The sequence below is a fragment of the Salvia hispanica genome, chromosome 1 (genome assembly GCF_023119035.1).
Source record: "Salvia hispanica cultivar TCC Black 2014 chromosome 1, UniMelb_Shisp_WGS_1.0, whole genome shotgun sequence".
Taxonomy (NCBI): domain Eukaryota; kingdom Viridiplantae; phylum Streptophyta; class Magnoliopsida; order Lamiales; family Lamiaceae; genus Salvia; species Salvia hispanica.
In genome coordinates this window covers 25,225,766-25,251,113 of record NC_062965.1, presented here as the reverse complement: position 1 = coordinate 25,251,113, position 25,348 = coordinate 25,225,766, and the positions used below count along the sequence as shown (strand labels likewise).

Genomic DNA, 25,348 nt, shown 5'->3' with positions numbered 1-25,348 from the left:
AACAATATTTCATTCACAATTTTCTTTTTATCAATCTTTTCCTTACATGTCTCATTAAAAGTTCATATTTTAAATAAATGTGAATAGTCATAAGGGAGGAACAAATATAATACTCCTTTAGTAACATATTCCGCTATCTAAATTCCACACGCATTTTTATAAAACTTATAGTAGTATATAAAAATAGGACTCAGATATCAATATATCATTAATTTTTTCAACTCATTTTTTTTTTGCACTCCTTCCGTCCTATTTTATCAGTCCTAGACGAATCATGCACATGTTTTAAGAAATGTAAAGGAAGTTGATGGAAAAAATTAGTGAAAATTGGATCTCATTTTCATGTATTAAGTTTATACAAAATGTGAGTGATGTGGAATTCTTAAAACCCTTATTGAGTCAAAGTGTGACACATGTTGGGGGGAGGGAGTACTACCTTCTATCGTGGGTGTTAAAAATATGTAACAAACAAATATATGCAAGACCTAAGAGAAGTACCCCATAATCACTACAAAAAATATCAATATTAGTGGCGAAAATTAGTGGCGGAAATAGTCCGCCAGTAATACTGGCGGAATAGTGGCGGATAATCCGCTAGAATATTTAGTAGCGGAATTCCCACGGAATTGTAGCGGATTTTAATTTGGCCATATCTGTGGCGGATTAATTCTGCCACTGTAAATCTTTTTTACAATAAAATAAATATATATTATAAGAAATAAAAATACTGGTGGATTTTTCCGCCACTGTTTTACGAATATGAATTAATTAAGTTAGAGCACAATTAGACTTACTTTTTCATTCACTACAATGCCTCCTCGCCCGCCCTAATTCTTCCACTCCAGCCCGTCGCCGCCGTCGTCACTCCAGCTCCGTCGCCGCGTCGTCACTCCAGATTCGTCGCCACTGTCGCCGCCGTCGCCGTTCCAGCCCTGTCGTCGCCGTCAACGCTCCAGCTCCGTCGCCGCTCCAGCCCTGTCGTCGCCGTCGCCGCTCCAGCCACGTCGTCGCCGCACCTTCTCCCACTGCCATTTCAATTTCTACAGCTTCTGGTTAGTCAATTATGCTCTCCAATACATACACCTTCCCCTTTTATCCTTATCTTATGTTTGAAAACTTTAATTAGATATTCAGAGATTCTGTGAAAATTGGCAAATCAGTTATGTGAGATTTCTCTAATGGCAGAAGTTGTGAGTTTGACATTAAGATTTCTGAGTGTCGTGCTATCTAAGACACTGGAGATTTAATTTTTTTTTTGTGCTCTGAGTGGAAACTGATCTTCTGTGATAACCACATTTGTTGGAACACTAGATACTGCTTGCTATCTGACTTGATAAAGGCTTACTTGAACAGAAGTTTGGTTAGCTTCTTTTCTTGTTTTCCATATATCCATTGTGCTGTCAATGTTTTCACATTTTACTTGTTGGATTTGGACATGCATGGAAGTGCCTATATCTGAATACCAGTTGCAAATTTTTAATTTTGTATAGCTTGTGTGTCTGGACAAGCAAGAGCTAATTGAATCGGTTGAACGCAAGGATGTCATATGTTCATTATTTACTAATTAATTTTGATATTTCTACAGATGAAACAGTAAGCAAGTCCGAAGTGTTGTCAAAATAAAAATGACTCTTGGAGTGTATATTGTTGCTTTGTTATTATGAATTTTGATCGAGCTTTTTAATGTTAGTTCTGAAGTTTTAATCAATCTATTAAAGACTGTATTAGTATTGTCTATAAGATTGGATACTCAATGCTATCTGTTTTTTTTGTGTTTTATGATAATCTAGAGTTAATTTATTATCTCGTATTAATTGAAAATACTTACAGTGGTGAATAACCATAATTTACTCTTGGCTTTTCCTTGTGGAATGAATGTACGATAGGTTGTTTCTTCATATATTTGCTATTCATTTATCTCATCTTTGATACTTTTATTTGATATAATTTTTATCGCAGTTATCCAATAATAATCGAAAATAATACAGGCTTTCTAGGTTTCACATATAGAAGTGGATGGATGTATACATACTGAGTTTTTCAGTAGTTATATTGATATGTTCCATACTCTAAGTTGTTTATTGTTTGTGGTTATATTGGCATGTAATCCATCTTGTTTCCTTATTAATTACAGGTGTTTGGAGACAGAAAAACCGGGTTAATCAGTGCTGAATGACTGCAGGATCCAACCAAGGGGGAGTTCGGAGAGGAGTTGGTGTCATTAACGGGCTCCTTCCACAAATCTGTGACTACTTCATTGAAAGGTAACCGAATAGATGAAGCTGGTGAGTTTGGATTGTAATGGCAGAGAATTTGCAGCGATGAGAAGATGTTGAACTAAATACTTATGTGGTTTTTCTTCCATAGGTGCTGCTTTTGATGAGATTGAGAGTGCTCTATCGAACTTCGATGATGGGCCATATTTTCTTAGCCAGCTCAGTTTGGTGAGATATTATACAACTTTTATATGATATGAATGTAAGCCGATTTATGATAATGGAAATTGCATTAAGGAAAGATGCTAAACATTCATTGTGTTTCTTGCAATGTTTCAAGTCTATGGTGGATTCAAAGTGTCATAAATTGAGTTAGTGATTAATGCATGAAATTTGCTAGAATGTTTTATTTCATGATTTACCTCAGATGGATATTGCCTATAATCTCTTCGTTGAAAGATATCAACCCTTCTTCTCTTAAGTTAAGAACCACGACATCACAGTAGGAAGGCCGAAACTTGCACTGTGGATTGAGGTACAGCAGCGGACTGTGTTTAAGGAAGAACATTTAATTGATTATACATATCATCTGCGTCCATTCCTTAGAATAGTACTTACAAGTTGGTATAATTTGTTTACCTTTAAACTTGAGTCTTCCATCAAGATTTCCAACAATTGTGAATACTAATTCCATGCAATTTCATCTGTCAGCAACTTGCCTTATATTTGTGCTCCCCTTAGTTAACAACTCTTCGTAAGACTGGCAGATGGATTGATATATTTCTGAAATATTTTGGCGTAAACCAGTACGGTCAGTTGGGAACTTGGGTGATATGGAAGTAGACAAATAGTAGTCTTGAGTTAGTGAGTCATCTTGTTTCTTAATTACCTCAACTTCGATATGGTTAGTTGCAAAGTACTCTAGGAGGGAGCAATGAATGGACTTGGCTTGTAGTGTATGATTTTCAATATAAAAAATGGTGGTTTGGTGTATGCTAAACTAATTAGTTTCATTCACTTTGTTGATGTAGAGGATGGCAAAACATTTTGCTGGGGATGGAACAAAGATGGGCAGGTATCATATGTACATAGTGAAGCATCTCATTTTGTTCATTAAACTCCAAACTATAGAATTATTGATACTCTGTTTTTGGTTGAGACAGCTTGGTTTGGGTGACGCGATAGATCGGAATACTCCTCTAAAGTAGCGATGGAGGGATATGTGGCGAGAAACGTGGAATGCGGGTGGTGACCACACTTCTCCTAGATGAGCCAACTAGCTGATCATGTCCCTCCCAGCCGAGACGAGTACAATTGAGCCAACAGTCCCACAAGTCAAGTTACTCCGCTGCCCGACCTGATGATTGTACTACATGAACATAAACCGTTATTTTGTTAACTAATTTTAGAATTTGCACTTATGCTCAATATTATTAAACTTTGGTGTAATGAATAATTTTGAGTAATTAATGAGTATTCGTGTCTATTGTTACTTTTGCTATGAAAAATGTATTGCTTTGTTGGAAAATTATCATAATAGGCTGGATAAATAATAAAACAAATATAATCAAAATTTGTATCAAAATATAGTGGCGGATTAATTCTGCCACTAAATAGCATCATATGTTAGTGGCGGAACAGTGGCGGAATTTCAGTGGCGGAACTAGGTTCCGCCACTAATAATGGCACCCCAAAATCCGCCACTATATTTAACTTTACTGGCGGAATTTCTCTGGCGAATTATTTTCCGTGAGTAATCCGCCACTATGTTTCTGTGGCGGAAAAATTTCCGCCACTGATATTTTAGCGGCGAATATATTGCAGCGGTTCTGTTCCGCCACTAAATCCGCCACTAACTGCTTTACTGGCGAAAATATGAGATTTAGTGGCGGATATTTCCACCACTAATTAGCGATTTTTTTGTAGTGAATTGAATACCCTCTTCTTTGGATGCTCCATTCATTGGTTATAATTTTTAAAAATCTTTTATGACACTCGATATGTTTCTGATTAAATAGCTACAATTTGGGCTGTTTTAAAATGGGCCGTTAATTAATTGACATGCCCAAATTTATAATTCAATCCTTAGATAGGAGAAACCAGAGACGTGCAGAAAATGGCAGCAGAATCTAGAATCTACGATTTCTACACCAATGCAGAGAAATCCAGAATCTACGCGATGCGAAACTGACCGATTTATCCCCACATTACTGTATACTCCCTCCGCCACCATTAGGACTCTCGTTTGTGGGCGGCATAAATTTTCCGAAATATTAAGAAAAATGGATGAAAAAAATTAATATAACAGGGGTCCCACTTGTATATACTTAGTTTTAAATAAAATATGAGTGGAATGAATTGGTGAAAGGTAGGACCCTATTATTACCATTTATGGTAAAAGTGAGCCGGGACTCCTATTCACGAACACGAACGGACTAAAATAAAAAAAAAAACGGAACTCCTATTAGCGGACAGAGAGAATATTCTCCTACTCATTCATCCCGATTCCTCGTCAAAACATCTCAAGTCTTTAGTATAAGTTCTCAGCAATAACCCAATCGCACGCATTAATATTCTCCGATTAGAAGCAAAAATGTCTCTGATCCCAAGCTTCTTGGGCCGCCGCAGCAGCAACGCCTTCGACCCATTCTCCCTTGATGTATGGGATCCATTCCAGGGCTTTCCTCTCTCCACCAACATCCCCTCCTCCGCCCGTGAAACCTTTGCGGTGGCCAATGCCCGGATCGATTGAAAGGAGACGCCGGAGGCCCATCTCTTCAAAGTTGATGTTCCCGGATTGAAGAAGGAAGAAGTTAAGGTTGAGGTTGAAGATGGCGGAATTCTGCAAATCAGTGGAGAGAGAAGCAAGGAGCAGGAGGAGAAGAATGACAAGTGGCACCGCATTGAGAGGAGCAGTGGCAAGTTCTACCGCCGCTTTAGGCTGCCGGAGAATGCCAAGCTGGAGCAGGTGAAGGCAGCCATGGAGAATGGGGTGCTGACGGTGACGGTGCCAAAGGAGGAAGTGAAGAAACCTGAAGTGAAGGCTATTGATATCTCTGGTTAAGTGGAAAATTTGGTGCCTGAGTTTTCTTTGATTTTCAGTTTGTGAAGATTGATGTCGTGTGTTTTTTTTTTTAATTTCCGAACAAAATAATGTAAACTATTTTCAAAGAGTAGTATAATATCTATAAATATATAAAAGGCGAGTTTTGAGAATAATTACACGTGTGCAATTGATAATATAAAAAAAAATTCTAATATACTTACTACATTATTAAATTTAAATAATAGTGTAACCTGAAATATTAATACTATGACTCTTATTTTTTTCATAATTAACTACCGACTAATAATATTTATTGCCACTTATCCACTAACCTATTAATTTTGGGATTTATATAGTCGTCGTAATAAATTATGAAGAGATCATCAATTTAAATATGTATGTGGATATACAAGTCAACCATCTTGAAGATTATGGTCGGGCTTCTTGCTCCAGACAAGGTAATCTTGATTCTTCCAAGTTCGTTCCTTTTATTTGGTATTATGTTGTACTTTATACTGATATTATTATTATTGATAGAAGCTAATTTTGATTGGGATTGACTGTCTTCTTATGGTCTCTCATTAATTATGAACAACTAGGGTGAGATATTGATTCGTGGGAGAAGATGGCACGAGTTGATCAGTGATGAGGAACTATCTGGCCTAAGAAGTGGCTTGGTGAGATAATACTGTTTGCACATCCTCAATCATTTCAGTAATTCTAATCTAGACAGTTCTTGAATCTACTGCTCACTGTAACAGGTTTTTCAGAGTGCAACACTTTTTTATTCTCTCACTGTTCGTGAAAATGTCGGGTTTCTGTTGTAAGATATTTGTCTTTATAAATAGTTTTTGCTTCATTGTTATCAACTGTATTTCATGTTTAAGTTATTGGTACAATAAATTGCTATTGTATAAATTTGTGATTTTAAAACTTGAAATAATAATATTGTTTCTCATTCGGTATATGTGTTATTTTTTTTGTCTGTCTGATTTTATATTTTTTAATAAATATTTTTATTCTATGTATTTATGATTTCAGATTTTATACAATGATATTTTTATAAATTTGTAAAATCATTTCACAATATAAAATAAGTTTAAATAAATAAAAAAAAGGATCGTGCATCGCAAGTGGGTGATACTAGTTGTTAAATAAACAGAGTGTTTTGATGTAATGTTTGAACTTTTTATACTCAGCAATACCTAATGCATACATAAGTTTACAAGTCTTTTCGCATTCTTAATTTAGCAACATAAAATGTTTGTTTGCCCAATTTCTGAAAATTGCATCAACCTCGTTGTTACATATTCCCTCCGTCCACAAATAGGAGTCCCATTTTTATCTGGCATGAATTGTAATAAATGTTAAAAAAAGTGGGTGGAAGAAAGTTAGTGGAATATGAGTCTCACTTGTATATGTAAGTGGAATGTGTTAGTGGAATGGGAGATCTTTTTACCATTTATGGTAATTATGAATCGGGATTCCTATTCATGGATAAACCAAAATAGAAAAACGGTACTCTTATTCGTGGACGGAGAGAGTATCAAATATGAGTGGAGTAACATGATATTAGTACAGTCTAAAAACACTAGTGGGATCATAATTTTTGGCTTAACCACTCCACTAATACTTCCACGAGTGATAATACAAGTGACAATACAGCTTTTCTTAATTAGGAAGAATCTGACTTTGCAATCTAGTAAAGCATAACACTAAACAAGATTCATTCTAGGAACATACAGGATCAGGGCAGATTCATTTTAGATCAAACAAGATTAGTACTCAGATTAATATTCCTTCCATTTCTTCGTACTCTCTCCGTTCTATATTTAGTACTCTCTCTGTCCAATGCTACTTACATATTTATTTTCACACTATCCCAAACTATTTGCGCTATTTCTATTTTAAATAAAAAATTATTGTATTTAATTAAGAAATTAGAGTTAATTAGTGTGTCCCTTATTAAGTGTTGTCTTATTACATTTAAAATTCTAATTTAATCACATTAATTACTCATGTTTAAATTTTCGTTGTCAAAGTGAAAAGTACGAGTTGCATGGGACGGAGTGAGATCGTTTTATGCTAGTAAAGTCATTTTCCCTTTTAGTTCTAGATCTAGGCCTCAAGTCCTGTCCACGTCATCATTTCCCTAATTTTCTGCGCTAGACCACAACTCCCACAACCCTGCAGCCTCATCTAGACCTCATTTAGGCCCCAACTATTAAATTAAACTATTCGCAACTACAAGCTATTTTATTCGTAAAAACAATTTTGAATAATTATATCATAGAAAATTCATTCTTTATTCGAAAATTGAAAATTACAAACATTAAAACATACTCCCTCGTTCCATGTTAATTGAATCATTTTATTATTTTGAGAAGTTCCATGTTAATTGGATCATTTCTATTTTTGGCAAAAAGTAATCATATATCTTACTTTATTCTCTTTTCATCTCATAATACTTTATTCTCTTTTACTTTATTCACTGTCCACTTAACATAATATTTTTAGTCTCCATGACGAAAAGAAGCGCCTCTACTAACAAAGAACAAACGGAGTAATATACTATTTAAAAACGTTATCCCATTAAAACTGTACAAATAACTAAATACATCAAATTGAAAAAAAGCTTAGTCCAAAAAATATATTTAACCTAAAATTTTCTCATTTCTCTTCGTCAAAAAGCGCGCAGTGATCTTTTTCCTCTCCTCTCTTTTAAAATTAAACAAATACTTTGAAGGTTCAAATACAACTCCTTAAAAATTACAATTTTCTTTTAAAAAAATTTTTGAATTGCGGCCGGATCCGTCCTGACCCGAACACCTCGCAATGTGGGGCCGAACCACAACTGAGCGCGTCCCGAGAGCATGCAAAGTCGGGCCGGACCACAATCAGGCCCGGCCTCAGGCTGCTCCGGCGGCTCCGGACGCATCCTAGTCCCGTAGACACCCCCCCCCCACCCATATGCCGTGGGCCAAATAGGAACACTTCCATCACTGCGGAATGAAGGGAGTGACTGAGTTACTTTTTAATTTTAGAAAGTTTCTTTATAATTAAATCATTTTACACTATAAATGTAATTAACTCACACTTTCTTTTCTACTTCGTTCTTTCTCATGGCACATTATTAATTTTTCAATGTTATTTTCTCTATTTTTTGATCTTACTCTATTACCTACCCACTTTAATATAGCTACACATTCATTCTTAAGCTTTATCTCAGAAATTATAAGTATCTCATGTTCGACAATTTCCATTTATACAAATATAAGAATTTTGTATAATCATTTACTTGATTAAATTAATATTTGAATAAGTGATATCATGTTCAGACACTTTCCATTTATACGAAAAGATACTCCCTAAGTTATCGTATCCCAATTTTTTATTTTATGATATCCCTTATTAATCATTCTACTTTATTTTTACTATTTCAGTAATGGTTCTCTTCTCATGTTGTACAAATCACTCTACTCATACTATTATTAAATTAATATATATGCAACCAACCAACATTCAAGTATTCAACCACTGAGATAAGTTAGTATAAGCGATATTTAGGATTATATAAAATCGAATCCGAGGCTGAAAATTTTCGTCACTAGACTCACTACAATGTACTAACAATACGTACATAAATTTTGGGCTAATGATTTAATCATTTAATTGATTTCCGCCCAGCAACAATTCTCATAACCTCACGCTCCTCCTCGGGCTACAAATATTAATTTATACTTACAAATAGGGGTGGGTAAACGGTTTTCGATTATTCGGTTAATCGATAATTGAAATTTACGGTATTCAGGTCGGTACCGGTTTTACGTTTTGCTTCAAGTCGGTTATCAGTTATAACCGACCGGTTATTATCGGTTATAACCGATAACCGAAATTAAATTAATTTTCATTTCAATTATATATTTAATTAATACTAGAAGAAATTGTAATTTATATCTAAATTTTGTCAAAGTCTCGTATTGCAATGTCAAAAAAATCCATTTTAATTCGTGTCACTATCAATAATAATAATAATAATAATAATAATAATAATAATAATAATAATTAAAAAAAAGTAGATAAAAAGTTAAAAGTTAAAACTATAAATAATTTTAATTTCAATTTTATTTTTAATTAATAATAAAAGAAATTGTAATGTACTTTTAAACTTCGTCACAATAGAAAAATTTGTAATTTACTTCCAAATGTTTGTCAAAGTCTCATATTGCAGTATCAAAAAAATCTATTTTAATTTGTATCACTATCACATATACTATACTATCTCAAAGTTTATAAAGTTTCTAAATATTATTTTAAAAGTAAGATCTCTCAAATTAATAAAGTGCTTAAGCATTACAACTATTTTAAAAATAGCATAACCCTTTACTTATTATTGGAGAAAAGTTTTAAAATTTTAGATCATATAAAGTTTAACTCTTTAAAAGTGCCTAAACAATTTATGTATTACTTGCAAATAGAAATAATAATAATAATAATAATAATAATAGTAATAATAATAATAATAAAGTAGATAAAAGTTAAAACCATAAACAATTTTAATTTTAATCCGGTTAGTTCGGTTATAACCGATAATCGACCGGTTCTAACCGAGTCGGTTAACTAAGTAACCGAACTTAAGATCGAGTCGGTTCCGGTTAGTTTTTTCATGAAAATAGAATTTTCAGTTTTTCGGTTCGGTTCGATTTTTAAAAAAAAAATTGATTTTTCGGTTCGGGCAAAAAAAAACTAAAAAATCGAATTATATTATAAATATAATATTATATATATTTATTCTATTAATTTAAATATATTATATCATATATATAATATATATTCTTTTAATATATTTTATATAATATGTATGGGGAGTGTTATATTGCTAACTCAATACTTAATTGCTAACTACAACTAAATAATAGCCATTAGATATTCAAATTAAGGGTTTAGATCATCAACCCCTAAATGTCAATACGATCAACAAAAACGTCAATAAGGGTATTAAGGTCAATTTACAACAAATTAGTTGTAACTAACTTTTAAAAAATATCTCATAACTTTAAAACATATATAACTTTCTCGATTTAAATTATTTTTTAGCATAACATACATCAAATTAAAGATAATAAAATAAGGATTCTAACGAGATCTCACTTACATATGTTCCAACGTCAAAATTTGAAAAAAAATTTAAATTTTTTTAATTTTTTCGTACAGTACAAAGGTCAACATATTATATAAAGTATATCAATATAATAAATGTAGAATGTCAATATAAGCAATGTGTTAACATTCTCAAAGTATTGTCTTGACATTCTCAAAGCATTGTGTTGATATATTTGAAACACTATATTGATATTTTCATCCAAAACCCTAATTTGGTAGTTTTTTTTATATTTTTCAATTTAATTAATAAAAATGAAAATTACACGTGGCAAATTGTGGACCACAAGTTTTCTAAAATCCTATGGTCTTAAGTTGTAGTTAGCAATTAAATAATGAGTTAGCAATTAAATAATGAGTTAGCAATTGATCACTTCCCTAATATGTATTATTAGTATTATATATTTATATTATATTAGTAGAGGTGTGTTATATTGCTAACTCACTCCTAAATTGCTAACTACAACTAAATGATAGGCATTAAAATTTTAAATTAAAGTTGAAGATCATTCAACCCTTGAGTATTAATATCATGCACAAAAAATATCAATATGGGTATTAATGTCAATTAACTATAAAATTAGTTATAACTAACTTTTAAAAGAAATCTCAAAACTTTAAATTCATCTAACATATATCAAATTAAAGATAATTTTATAAGGATTCTAACGATATTCTACATGCATATGTTCCGACATCAAAATTTGAAATTTTTTTTGAAAAGTTTTAATTTTTTCGTACAGCAGAAATGTCAACATACTATATAAAATATGTCAATATAAGCAATGAGTTAACATTCTTAAAGCATTGTGTTGACATTCTCAAAGCATTGTATTGATATTTTCGAAACACTATATTGACATTTTCATCCAATACCCTAATTTGGAGATTTTTTTTTTATCTTTTTCGATTTAATTAATAAAAATAAAAATTACACGTGGCAAATTGTAAACCACACGTTTTCTAAAATCCTATGGCCTTAAATTAGTTGTAGTTAGCAATTAAATGATGAGTTTGCAATTGATCACTCCTAATATGAGTATATACTCCATATTTTTTCGATTTTTCAGTTTTTCGGTTTGGTTCGATTTTGATTTTCAAGAAAATTCGGTTTTTCGGGTTCGGTTCGGTTTGGGCAAAAAACCGAACCGAAACCTGAATGCACACCTCTACCTCAGAGGTCACCATTGTGGAGAGAGGGTCTATCTCCATGCCCCATCGTCTCCACCTCAGAGCAGATGCTCATATCGGCCCTCATCGGCCCTGCTATGGGCCTCCATTGTGTGGGCTCAGACTGATGATGGAGCCGATATCCCCTTTTTATTTTATTTTTAAATTTAATTGAATTTTTAATCCATTATATATACTTCATTCCCCATCAATTCACATTCATCCACTTTCCAATCTCAATTTCAATTTTCTATCTTTATCTCTTATATATATATTTTTTCAATGTAGGATGTTTTATTTATGTTTTATTTTATTTTTAAATTAAATTTATTTTTTGTCGTATATTACATTGTCTTTTAATTACACAAACAAGTGAAATATTAAAAATAATGATGATGTAGAAATGAGAGGGACTCTAAGATAGACTCTAGGATAGGCTCTCATTAAAGGAAGATAGGCTCTGAGATGGGTCTGCTGATGTGGCAGGAGAAAATAGTGATAGGCCTTGAGATTGGCTCCGTAGAATGGTCACAACTGCTAATGCTAAGTTCAATTAACGGATCCTAAAAATTTAAAATACGAATATAGAAAAAATGGGTGAACAAAAGTTATTTATAAACAATTATAGGAATTTAAAAATTAGGGCTCGTCGCGTCGCAAGCACCCACTACGCGTGCAGCCGCACACGATATGCTGCCCAGGCGGCCTATCGCCCTTCCACACCCAGGGCGGCTCTCCCGTCAACGCCCACCCACAATCATTGGTTGCCCGCGCCCCTCAGCACCACAACCCAACCTTCTATATTATAATTACTCCCTCTGTTTTACTATAGTTGAGTCAATTTTTTATTTCGGAAAGTTTCTTCATGGTTGAAGTTGAGTCATTTCCATATATGGTAACATTTTTCTCTATCTTACTTTACTCTCTCTTATTTTATTCTCTCAACTTTATTTACTTTATACTTTATTCTCTCTACTTTTTTCTCTCTTACTTTTTTATCTATTTATTTAACACACCCAACATCCATTTCTTAGACTCCGTGCCCAAAAGTTTCGTCTCAATTATAGTGTAACAGGGAGTATTTTTTTTGGCTCATCTGATTATATCCCAAGTCAATTCATATCTCGTCAATCACAATCACGCTATGCCAGCAACACTAGATTTCCTTTTCAAAGTATTCTCAGTATTAGAGAGCAACAATCTGTTGTACTTGTACCTCAGGAAAATCTTATCAAGCGAAACATTGCCCTTCTCATTTTCTAGAGCTATTGAACTAGGTAAATTTTAATGGCAAACATTGTCAAAAAGCACACAAACAACAATAATTCAAGAATCAAACTGATGATACAATCAGACTCAACATATCCACTGCAGCATCCTATTAACACATAGCACTAATTCAAACACAATATTAAAGGCAATACTTCCTAGAATAAACATAAACTAGTTCAATACATGATTAATGAACTTATCCAGAGATTTCAATGATCTTCACCGGCTTCTTCGGCTTGACTTCCTCCTTCGGCACAGTAATTATTAGCACCCCATTTTCCATGCATACCTCCATCTCATCCAAATCAGCATTCTCCGGCAGCCTCAAGCGGCGGAGGATCCCACTCCTCCTCTCCTTGCAGTGCCACTTCTCGCTCTCCTCCTCCTCCTCCTCCTCATTGCTTCTCTCTCCAATAATCTGTAAAACTCGACCATCTTCAACCTTAATCTTAACATCCTCTTTCTTGAAACCAGGCACATCCACCTTCACCACATGCCCCTTCGCCGTCTCCTTCCAGTCCACGCTAGCACCACCACCGTTCTCACCGGCGTTTCCACCACATCTACCAATCTGATTCCACTCCATCGTTTTCGACACCACACGCTTGCCTCTACCAATATCAAGCACGTATAAACTAGTCTTCCCTCTCTCATCAACAGGGACACGCCTCGAAAAAGGCCTTACAACAGCTGACCATGTCTTCAATTTATAGTAGAACCTATACATAAGGGTTATCCTTTCATCCCCATTGATTTCAACATCAATGCCGAATGTGGCAGCAATCACTTACAGCAACACGATACTCAGGGAAGTAGGAAAAGTAAATTGGGCCATCACATAAACTTGATTCGGCCTTAGCCAATACAGAAGCATCAAATTTCTTAAATCTCTTGTCACGAAGATGGACTAATGCAGATGTGTTTGAACCGAGTTTTGTGGGTTTCAAACCCACGTGAATCATTACAACATGAACGGAGCGGCAATCATTTTGAAATGCTCTTGCACGATGTTCAGATAAGAGAGTAAACGTTGCGGAACCCTTTTTCAGAGGGATTTCTTCGTCAACGGTGTTAACTTTACAATCAAAAGACCAACAACAACCCCTTGGCTCAAAAATATTTGTGGCTGAAAAAGGAGGTAGTTTCCAATCATTGACGGATTTTTCGATTTTTTCTGAGATCTTTTTTACTTTGTTTTTGTGAGAATTCTTCATAATTTGCTACAACAAAAATTTCCTGAGAAAAATGGGTATAGTAAATGTAACATCTCGGAATTTAGAACCCTAATTTTAGAGCCCTAAAATTTATTATCGATGACGTGGAAGATGTGAATTATTTGATAAGTGAATTTATTGCATGAGTTCATTTGATTGAGAGTTTGAAAAGTCAAATTTGTTGACTATTATGATGTGGCATATGTGATTAATTAATTTATAAGGTGAATTATTTGTTTAAGGGTGAGTGAGAATATTAGAGGAAATTCCCATAAATACTTGTCACCTAATTTTTTTGTTTTGTAATTTTCGACCCCTAGCCTTTTGGAGGAGGAATTCTATTTTTCCGGATTTAATTTAATTCTTGGGATATTTATCCAAATTGAATCCAAAACTCAATTATTCCTTATTCTTTTTGGGAGAAAAATCGAGCCCTTTGTTTTTCTAGTGATTTTCGAAAATCACTTGTTATAGGAAGGAGAGAATTATTTTATTTTAGTTAATCCATTGTTTGATTCCTTTCCATACCTAGAATTTAAATATTCTACCAAATCTTTCCATACTTCAAGAGATCCTTGTCATACCTTAATTTAGCCAATATTCAAAAATCCATGCCTTATTTAGGCACCAAATCACACGCCTATTTCTAGGCCAATGGGGGAGAGTTTTTATTTTATTTTACTCCGTGATATTTTATTCTACTCCGTAAAATATACCAAAACGAAACCATGGCTAATTAGAAGGCCTAATTTTCGAAAATTCCATGTTTACGCCTTAGAACTTATTTTTGGTATTTCTTCTTCCCTACTTCACAATATTATTTTATTCATTGTGTAGAATAAAATCTTACCAAATATTCTATTCTAATTACCTAAAGATCTTGTTGAGCACTATAAATAAGAGAAGACCCCAACCCTAGACCCCAAATTTTCGTCCCCCACCATTCCCCCACTCTCTCAAATTATTCTTCTTCTACTCTCCAATATCTTGCTATCTTTTGGAGAAGAATCGAAGTTTAATCCAAGAATTCTTGAAGAACCAAGTCCCTACTTTGTTTCTACCGATCGTTTATCCCTAAAAAGGTACTTTGTTTATATATATATAAGTATTCCTCCATCTTCATCCCTTTTCCTTTTTCTAACCGATGAATCGGTCTTCTTGAACCCTCATGCATCTTGTTTGAGTGAAAGTGGGATAAAAAGGGATATGTGAATATGGAACGTGTGTGTGTGTGTGTCGTGTGTGAGTGTGTGTGTGTCGTGTGTGAGTGTGTGTGTGTCATGTGTGTGTTGTGTTTGTGTAGAGAGTGTTTGATGGCTAAATATTATGGTACGATAGATATGATTTTTATTGATTAGTAATGATAGGATAAATCGTTGGGAAGAGGGAAAAACATCGAGACATGCATAAGTAAGAGTAGTGTTGAACCTAATTTGTGATATGTGTGCCTATGTGATTAAAAAGGTGAAACCTCAGTTGCGAAGCCGGATAACAAAGGAAAGAACATACTTGAAACCTAAGCAGTCGAGGTGGGCTTTATTCTTAAACTCTTTTACTTCTTGCAAAAATATTGATTGGTGTTATAAAGGCTGGTTTAACTGTTATGCCATGCCTATGTTTGTTTTGTTGTGATATTGTGCGCTCGATGCCTAGTTTGTGAGTTCGCTCCATTGGGCTAGGGCTGTGGATATGTTATACGAATTCGGGTCTGAGTACGGGCCGCAAACCCTACCAGGCTGTGTACACGTGGGGATCGGGAGCCGTCCTTGCTAGTCGGCCGGTCTCGTGGGCGAAAAGTGTGGCCACACTTTCGTCGCACCCTGGATATGATTGTGATTGTGGAATTTGATGAGAAAATGGGGGATTGTTTGATTGACCAATCTATGAAAAATATTTTTGTGATACTCGTTGAATATTTATTTTGAAAAGTGTAAAACCTCGAGTTCACTATGGTAAGGGTGGCATAACTTATAAAATATTTTGGCAACGAGCTCACTGAGTATTTCAAAATACTCAGCCCTGCATGTGTTTTCCTTATGTGCAGGTTGAACGATGACGAGCGGTGGCGGGTGTTGAGCATGATAATTAACTAAGATGGTTGTTATGAACTTCAAGCGTAGTTGTGTCTTCATACATAGCTATTCTTTCCCTTGGTCGCTTTCTGCTGAGTTTTTGCTACACTTATGCTTATTTGGAATATTTTGCACTCTTCTTTCGTTTTAGAGGCCTTAGACTATCTTGTGGTTTTATCTCGAAAACTATGTCATACTCTTGAGATTTTTGATCATTATTTATGATACCTTTCTTTCCTTATTCGAGCTTCTAGGTTAAGTTATTACTTTAAATACTCTGATAGTTCTTTCAAATCTTTTGGTCAACACTCTTTAATTGAAACCCTAGCCTTTGTTCATTTCTTCGTGTCCGTTTGGTAGCAGTTGCCGCATTTATTGTACCCTAGGAAAGCGGGCTGTTACAGTAAACTTACCAAAACATCAATTTTACACTATTTGAGACCGACATAAGAATCTGAGCTCGAGAGATGGAAAATGAAATGATTTAGAGCATCCCCGTCCGTGCACTTAGCTAAGAGCACGGAAGTGGGCCCGGACCCATTTTTACTCATTGTCCTTAGCTAAGAGCACAACACCCACATTCGTGCTCTTCCGCAAGGACAAGCTAAAGGGTCTCACCATTCTATTATTCAAATTAAATACTTTAATTACTAAAAACATTTCTACATTATAAAAATACATTAAAAAATAAAAAGTACATAATTAAAATCCTAAAAAATAAAAATACATAATTAAAATCCTAAAAATTAAAAATTACATTATTAAAGACTAAAAAATACCCCCGTGAAAGACTAGTCATCTATCCCCAATGTAATCTTGAGACCCCGGATCATTCCCCCATGTGTTGCAAGTTGCTTGGAAGTCATGTTAGACGTATCGTTCATATAGAGTTGACCCAAGAGGGCCCACAACGAGTTGTTCGAGGGTGGAGGAGGCACAAAGGGAGCGGGAGCCGGAGCGGGGGCGGATGGAGTCGGGGCGCGACGGCGGGTGGCCGTCGCCTTCTTCCTTCCTTACGGCCGGCGGGAACTGCTCGGGCCAGCGTCGGGGCTACCCAAGTTAGTTCCAGCAAGCTGGGTAGCCACATCATCGGAGGCGCCGTCGGATAGGACTACCGACCTCGATCGTTTGCTAGAGGAGCTGGAGGAGGATGCTACTACGCCGCCCCTATACCTCGGATGAAGGCGCCCTCCTGCCAACAAGCGAGGTACTTGAACGCTTTGAACTCCAAGCTTTGGTAGGTCGCCAAGGCGGCACTGATGATGTCGAGCTCGATCTTGCCGCTCCCCGCTGCCTCCTCTTCCTGTTGGAAGTACTCCTAGAACTTACTAATTGCCTCGTTTCATCTGAAGATGCAATTGCGCACCATACTATCATTGTGATAGATGGTTACCTCCGGCCGGGTTTCATTGTAAAGACGAGTGATGCGCCACCAATACGTTTCCACGGTTTGGTTTGTGTCAACGTCCGGATCTCGGACACTGCCAAGTAGGCTTTGAACATCGCCATCATCTCACCCGGAGTGTACGGGGTGCGGGTGCCACGAGTACGAGGAGTAGGAGTACAAATAGAAGTAGGAGTAGAAGTAGAGCTGCTGCTCCCTCCCGATCTGGGTTCGGGTGCCCACCCGAACCCGGAGGCATTTTGGTCGTCCATCGGGTAAGGGCGGTAGCCACCCGCAACTTGCGAACCTTGGGTTTGAGGAGGTGCTGTAAATTGCTTTTCTGGACTAGGGAATGAGTCTGAGTTGAACCAATCGTGGTTCCAACCGCAATTGCGAGAGGGGTGATCGTCGGAGCCGGACATTGTGTAGTGTGGTGGGAATTTAGATGAGAGAATATGAGAAAAAAGATGAGCGAATGTAAATGATAGAATAGATGAGAAAGAAATATGGGTGTTGAAAAGATTCATGACAAAACATAGAGAAGAAAGTGGATTTTAACATTTAGCCAAAAATGCCTTTAACTTGAATGTTGTTGTTTCATTGATTGAATTCAAATGCTCATTGAGCTGATACATGTACCCAACATTCGAACTATCTAGAATACTACATAATCTGTGTAGTACAAAATTACAATGTTTAATCATAACAAACTCTGCTAAACCACTTTCTTCTTTAAAACTTTGACCAACATGTTTCTCCAAGTACATGGTTGGTCCTGCACCTCAACTGCTCCCTTCGGTACAGATAGCAGCTCAGCTTTGTGGAGTTGTCTCTTGTTTTCTCTCGTCTACACTGCATTGCACTCTCACATTGTTCATCCATCCTCTTCACATTACAAGTACCAGCTTGATAAGTTTGGCAATTATCCACCATCTTCACATTGCAAGTAATAGCTTGATCAGCTTTGCATTCTCCTCTAACGGTGTAAGTATTAAAATAAAGAGAGAAAGAAAAATAAATATTTTAATAAAAGTAGAAAAAAGTGGTTGAATGTAATAATTGGAGAGAGAAAATTTTCAAATAAGAAAATGTGTCATCTTAGTTGGGACAAACTAAAGAGAAAAAATGTGTCATCTTAAGTGAGACGGAAGGAGTACTATTTTTTAGTGGGTATGATATTTTTAGAGTTGTCGGTCAGTATGATTAATTTGAGAGCATTATAGTGGGTGTAAGTGTAAGTCTTAAATATATAGAGTTAAATAGTACTCTCTCTGACTCATTGAAGATAATTCACTTTTTTTTTTGGTTTCAACAGCTGCGACGACTCACCAACCACCTTGCTCTTCCCCTTAGTCTTCTTTTTCTCCGGCGCGTCCCGACCAGCTGGAACGGGAGTGTCCGCCTCCCCGATATCGATCCCTGACTCAACTTTATTTTACCCAAATAATACCCGCAAGTGTACGGGGTTATCGTAGCAAACAACAATCAAGAGTATATCGTATCCACAGAGACAATTTAGTGTAAACCTAAGTACCACGAACAAATTTCAACTACTATCCAGACGATCGAGAATTTTGGTTTTAAACTAACAACTACTAAAAGCATATAAAATCAGATATTAAAATAAGACACTTAAACAAGAAAGCAATTAAGCAAGTTGTAGAAAATGATAGAGAAATATGCAGAATTCAAGGATCCGATGCACAACTCATAGCCTAACCCAATTGAAACCGATTTACCATTTAAAGTCTCCAGAATTGTTGAATCAATCACAAAAATAGATTAAACCCCCTCCCGAGGTGAGAAATCCGTAGATTAGGTGTAATAATTGAAGTCTCATTCTAATTCTTAGACCTAACTCCTAATAGTTCAATTAGATTTAAGATCTCACTCAAAACCTCAACTCTCCCGAGTTTTATTGAATTAAGGTGTGAATTATTCTTCTTTCAAGGTTAAATATTTCATCTCCCGATTATTCTAAGAAACCCTACACTCCCAATTGGTGATCAAGCAATTGTTAGGAAAAAACACAAGAATAATTCAAACAATTGCAAGAGCAAGATAAAAACGAAGTCAATTGGATTAAAACTATGAATCAATGCATCTTCACCAAGAATTCTACATAAAAAGTTTAGTTACTCATGTTCATGGTAGAAAACAAAAAGAAACTAAGCAAAACAATGGAAATCATGATCTGAATTGCAATTGGCGGAAGAATTGAAGCTTGAATCTTCAATCTTCTTCCAAGAGTTCTTCACAAAGAGAGAGATGTGTTTTGTCGCTTGTAGAGAATGCCTAGAATTGACCTAATTCTTCCTTCTTATTTCCTCTTCAAAAAATTGCGTTTCAGCTCCAAAAAACGCCAAAATGACGGACCCGGCCGGGTGGAATTAATCCACTGGAAATTCACCCGGCCGAGTGGGACTTCTTCGGTACTCTCTGGAGTCTCGCAGGCTTAATTACGCCACCCGGCCGGGTGAGATTTTCTGGACAGCGCAGTGTTCGTATAACGGCCATAACTTCTTCTACCGAACTCCGATTGAGGCGTGCGAGATACCCACGCGAAGATCATTCAAAGACGAAGAGATTGATATGCATTAGGGGCTGATTGGACTTCAAAATATCTAGTAAATATTGTCTCAAACCAAGGCTGCTGCACATCCACATATTTTGTACCTTTTTCTACACATTCTTAACAAAATGGTCAACATACCAACATAATAGAGAAGTAGATATAAACACGCCTAATAATGACGAAATATGCTCAAATTCATACAAAACCACCCTCTAAAACTATGTAAAATCCAAGTATGTCAACTCCCCCAAACTTACATAATTGCTAGTCCTCGAGCAACGAAGAAAAAAGAACTAAAGGAAGACTTGGATTTAAAGGGATTTTAGACATCATCATCGTTTCAAAGAATACGGAATAAAGGAGCATATCACAATACAAATTCCATCAAGTTAAGATGTCGAATGCACTTTTACTACTAACTCGTATATCAACTTGGATTCATGCTTCAATCGGATGTATATATGTGTGTTTATTCACCTCACTCAAAAGTGTATAAGATATCAAGTAGTCGCTCAAATCAAACAAAAATGCATGGTTTACCATAAGCTTGCTCAATGTCTAACCTCTCCTCTACCTCGTGTGACAATAAATCAAGAGTCCGAAAGGTCTTTTATTTAGGTTATAATGTAGGCTCTTTGGTAAGGTAAGGAAATATTTGGCTAAAGTGACTGAAATTCCCAAAACGTAAAATTCCAAGAAATCACAACAATCAACTTTTAACTTCAACCATTCTCAAAACACTTCTCGATAATAACTAGACTTTTTCTAATTTCTTCCCAACTTTCAAATACCTCAAATTATTCTCTATATACAATTTTTTCTCTTTTCCCTTTCTTTTTTCTTTTTCTTCTTTTTTTTCGTTCACGTTTTTTTTAAGTACAAACTCAACCAACCTTTTTCAATCATACTCTCCCAACTCTTCTTTTCATATCTCAACGAATTTAGAGTCTAAGATTCGCAACCCACTTGATTAGCTTGACAAAAGAAAAGACTTAAGGCTCAAACTTGGCTATCAAGGGTGTTATACATGAAGGTTAGTGTTTAGGTAAAATTGAGGCTAACAACAATGGCCTAACATCTTCCCCTATCTTTAAGGTCGCTATGTAGACTCAAGAAGACCAGGAGCAAGTTCTAGAAACACATGCACAATTTATGATAAAACACACATGAAAGAATTGAAGGCTCAAAAATCTCACTTGGCTAAATAGCATGAATCAAGGCAAACAAGCATTTCGTTACTTATGCACCCTATTACTCAAACTCTCAAGTCAATGGTCAAGTGATAGCTCAAGATGGATGGTTCTTTAATCATAGATGACTAGTCTTCACCCCAATTATTACCAAATTTTTTTTTTTCAATTCAAGCCTCAAAATTTCCAATCAATCGCAACCAAACAAAATAATTCTATCCTAAAATAAAATAAAAAGCAACAAAAGACAACTAATCAATCTAAAGCACTAAGATAAGTACCTCGTTAGTGTCCCTATCCACCATATTGTCCCCCCCAAATTTATTCAAAGTTATGCAAAGAATAAGTTTGAAAAGTTGGTGGAGAAGGGAGACTTACATGGTATGCAAGCAACACAAAACACACTAAAAACAAACTGAAACGATAAAATTAAAAGTTATCTACTAGGGGTTACCTCCCCTACAGTGCCTTTGGTTATCGTCGTTGGCTCGACATCCTCCATGAGCTGCATCATGTCACGCCATAATTGGTGGTGTTGGCTTTTCTGTCAATCTTGGAAGCATAGGATCTCGCCAATCTCTACTTCCACCAGGTATTTTTCAGAGCTCCATCAGAAAGTTTGGTCTCTGCTTTGGATGAATTTTCACCTTTTATTTTCTTCTCCTTCACTTTAGGATTTGATGCAATCTTTTCTTTAGAAATTGATCCACCACATGAACCAAACAACCACTGCGGCAAAGATAATTCCCCAATTGTGGACTCAATTTCTTGTGCCTTTTGGACTTCTACAACATGCATGCACAGTTTTGCACTCCTTCTTCGTAACCAGTTCATCTTCCTCACGACTCTTCATAGCATTGTAGATAGATAAGATGTGGCGTTTGTTGCCCATATGAAGAGTGAGCTCTCCCCTCACTATATCTATCAATGCTTTTCCGTTGCAAGGAATGGACGCCCCAGGATAAGCGGTACATTCACGTCTTCTTCCATATCCAACACTACAAAATCGACAGGAAATATGAAGTCGTGTACCTTCACAAGAACGTCCTCAACAATTCCTTTAGGATAGGTGATGGTTCTATCTGCCATCTGCAGTGTGATTGTAGTCGGCTTGAGAGTGCCGATCTTCATCTTTCTGAAAAATGATAAAGGCATCGAATTTATGCTCGCCCCCAGATCACAAAGTGCCTTTGTCTGTCTGTCATTTCCAATGACGCATGAGATGTTGAAACTCCCAGGATCTTTAAGCTTGGCCGGCAGCTTTTTTCTGAATTATGGCACTACAGTTTTCAGATATGTTCACCGTCTCATAGTCAGTCCACTTCTTCTTCTTGGAGAGCACATCTTTTAAGAACTTTGCATATGTAGGCATTTCTTGAAGTGCCTCCACCAATGGGATATTCAAGTTCACCTTCCTGAAAATGTCTAAGAACCTCGAGAATTGAGCATCTGTCTTCTTCTTTTGAACACGTTGAGGATAAGGGATCCTCACTTCAGCTGGAGTATGAGCTGTAGGTGGTGTGGGTGAAGGTATAGTCGTGTTCTCCTTAGGTGGAGTAGAAATTTGCACTGTCTCACCTTCTTTGACCAATTCCTCCTCTTCAGCTCTCTTTTCTGCTACTCTACCCTCATTCCCGGATGGCATTGAAGGTCCGTCGTAGTTTGTTCCACTCCTCAGATGTATAGCTTTGCAATCCTTGGGATTGATGATAGTGGTAGAAGGGAACTTTCCTGGTTGCATAAGAGTGCTCACAGTCTGGGAAATCTGGCTGATTTGAATATCAATGTTCTTCAAATGCGTGGCCATTCCCTGTACATCCGCCTCGACCTTCTCCATCCTTTGATTGTTCTGCTCCATGACCTTATTAGATTGTAGCATGAAGGACTTGAGTATGTCCTCCGTGATCATCTTCTTGGGGTCGCTCATCATCCCATCAGAAACTGTGAGTCTCGGAGGAGGCTGCAGGACATTATTGGGATTCCCATAAGAGAGATTGGGATGCCCCTTGTTCCCATACTGGTTGTATCCTCAAACTATTAAAGTTCGGGCGTGAGTTGTTGTAATACCTGTTGCCCCCTTGCTGCACATAATTCGCATCCTCCATATTTCCTTGGGGCTCTTGAGACGGTTGCCCCATCGCCATGCAGTCGAACTTCATAGTTAATGCATCCAGCTTGTCGGATAAGGTGCTCATTGTATCATGATCCGTGGTATAAGCCACCCTATGCACCTTACTCCTTTCGTTGCTCCATCCTTCATCACTGGATGCAAGCTCTTCAATTACCTCTATCGCCTCCTCCTCTCCTTTCTTGAGAAGATTACTTCCCGCGCTTAAATTTAACTCTCGTTGCGCTTCAGGTAAACATCCCTTAAAGAATGTAATAACTTGCACTGTTGGGGACAGACCATGATTGGGACACCTCTTCAGCAAGGCTTTGAATCTCCCCCATGCATCTCTGATAGTCTCCGCAGGAATCATCTGAAAGGCAATGATCTCGTGCTGCCTCTTAATAGCCTCACTAGGGGGATATAACTTCTCCAGGAATTTATGGACCATCTGGTTCCATGTTCTAATGGACCTCGGTGCTAAACTCTCTAGCCAATCTTTCGCTGAATCCTCTAAGGAAAAAGGAAACAGTCTCAGTCGGATCTGATCATCTGTCACGCCATTCATCTTCGTTGTAACAACAAATCTGAATGAACTTGGTAATGTGCTTGTTAGGGTCATCTGAGGATTTGTCCCTAAAAGCAATGTTTTCCGCCATTTGGATCAGTCCTCTTTTCAGCTCAAAGGTGTTGGTGTCAATATTATTGTGGACTGGTGGGTTTGCTACTCCATTGTAGGCATATTGATTTTGCACTCGTACAGCTGGTGCACGATTGACCTGTCGGCGCAATTCTTCCAGCTGTCGTAAAAGCTCGGCATTAGTGGGAGGAGGGGGTGGTGGGCCATTGTTGTTGTTCCCTTCTTCGTTCTCCATCAAAATAGGAGAATCAGAATCAAGCTGAATATGATCCTGAACTGGTGATCGAATAGGTGAGAGGTCCCTCCGATCTGAAGATGCTCCTACGCGGTTAGGCGAAGAAGCTTGAATCTTCTTTGTGAGTCTCCTATATGCGTTCCTCTTCCGGTTTGATGCTTCGATTTCTGGATCAAAAGGTTCTAGAGGCACGCCTTTAGAACGTGTGCGCATACACCTGAACAAGAAACACAAATGTGAGAACCCGAAAAAAAAATTAAAAGAAAAATAAAGCAGTAATGTCTGAAGTAGTAATCTTGATTATTATCACGATATCAAGCTATATAACACAAAAAATTGTCCCCGTCAACGGCGCCAAAAACGTGACTCAACTTTATTTTACCCAAATAATACCCGCAAGTGTACGGGGTTATCGTAGCAAACAGCAAGCAAGAGTATATCGTATCCCACAGAGACACTTTAGTGTAAACCTAAGTACCACGAATAAATTTCAACTACTATCCAGACGATCGAGAATTTAGGTTTTAAACTAACAACTACTAAAAGCATATAAAATCAGAGATTAAAATAAGACACTTAAACAAGAAAGCAATTAAGCAAGTTGTAGAAAATGATAGAGAAATATGTAGAATTCAAGGATCTGATGCACAACTCATAGCCTAACCCAATTGAAACCGATTTACCATTTAAAGTCTCCAGAATTGTTGAATCAATCACAAATATAGATTAAACCCCCTCCCGAGGTGAGAAATCCGTAGATTAGGTGTAATAATTGAAGTCTCATTCTAATTCTTAGACCTAACTCCTAATAGTTCAATTAGATTTAAGATCCCACTCAAAACCTCAACTCTCCCGAGTTTTATTGAATTAAGGTGTGAATTATTCTTCTTTCAAGGTTAAATATTTCATCTCCCAATTATTCTAAGAAACCATACACTCCCAATTGGTGATCAAGCAATTGTTAGGAAAAAGCACAAGAATAATTCAAACAATTGCAAGAGCAAGATAAAAACGAAGTCAATTGGATTAAAACTATGAATCAATGCATCTTCACCAAGAATTCTATA

The 25,348-nt window shown here is 36.4% G+C and overlaps 1 protein-coding gene, 1 long non-coding RNA gene and 1 pseudogene across 3 annotated transcripts; 2 read left to right on the top strand and 1 right to left on the bottom strand.

Moving 5' to 3' along the window:
• The first annotated feature begins 789 nt into the window (after positions 1-789).
• On the top strand, positions 790-3,708 carry LOC125217046. Of its 2 annotated transcripts, none has more exons than XR_007175551.1 (5): positions 790-1,052; positions 2,135-2,264; positions 2,368-2,444; positions 3,248-3,291; positions 3,380-3,708. It is a non-coding gene; the product is annotated as an uncharacterized LOC125217046 (long non-coding RNA). The 2 variants fall into 2 exon arrangements; XR_007175554.1 differs by having other exon boundaries at positions 2,135-2,285.
• Positions 3,709-4,716: 1,008 nt separating this feature from the next.
• LOC125202547 lies at positions 4,717-5,435 on the top strand (annotated as a pseudogene).
• Positions 5,436-22,223: 16,788 nt separating this feature from the next.
• LOC125191807 lies at positions 22,224-23,857 on the bottom strand. The gene is made up of 3 exons (XM_048089229.1): positions 23,318-23,857; positions 22,603-23,259; positions 22,224-22,559 (listed from the first exon to the last, which is right to left on the bottom strand). The coding sequence occupies exons 1-3, from the start codon at positions 23,855-23,857 to the stop codon at positions 22,224-22,226; spliced, it is 1,533 nt and encodes a 510-aa protein (XP_047945186.1).
• Between the last annotated feature and the right edge of the window lie 1,491 nt (positions 23,858-25,348).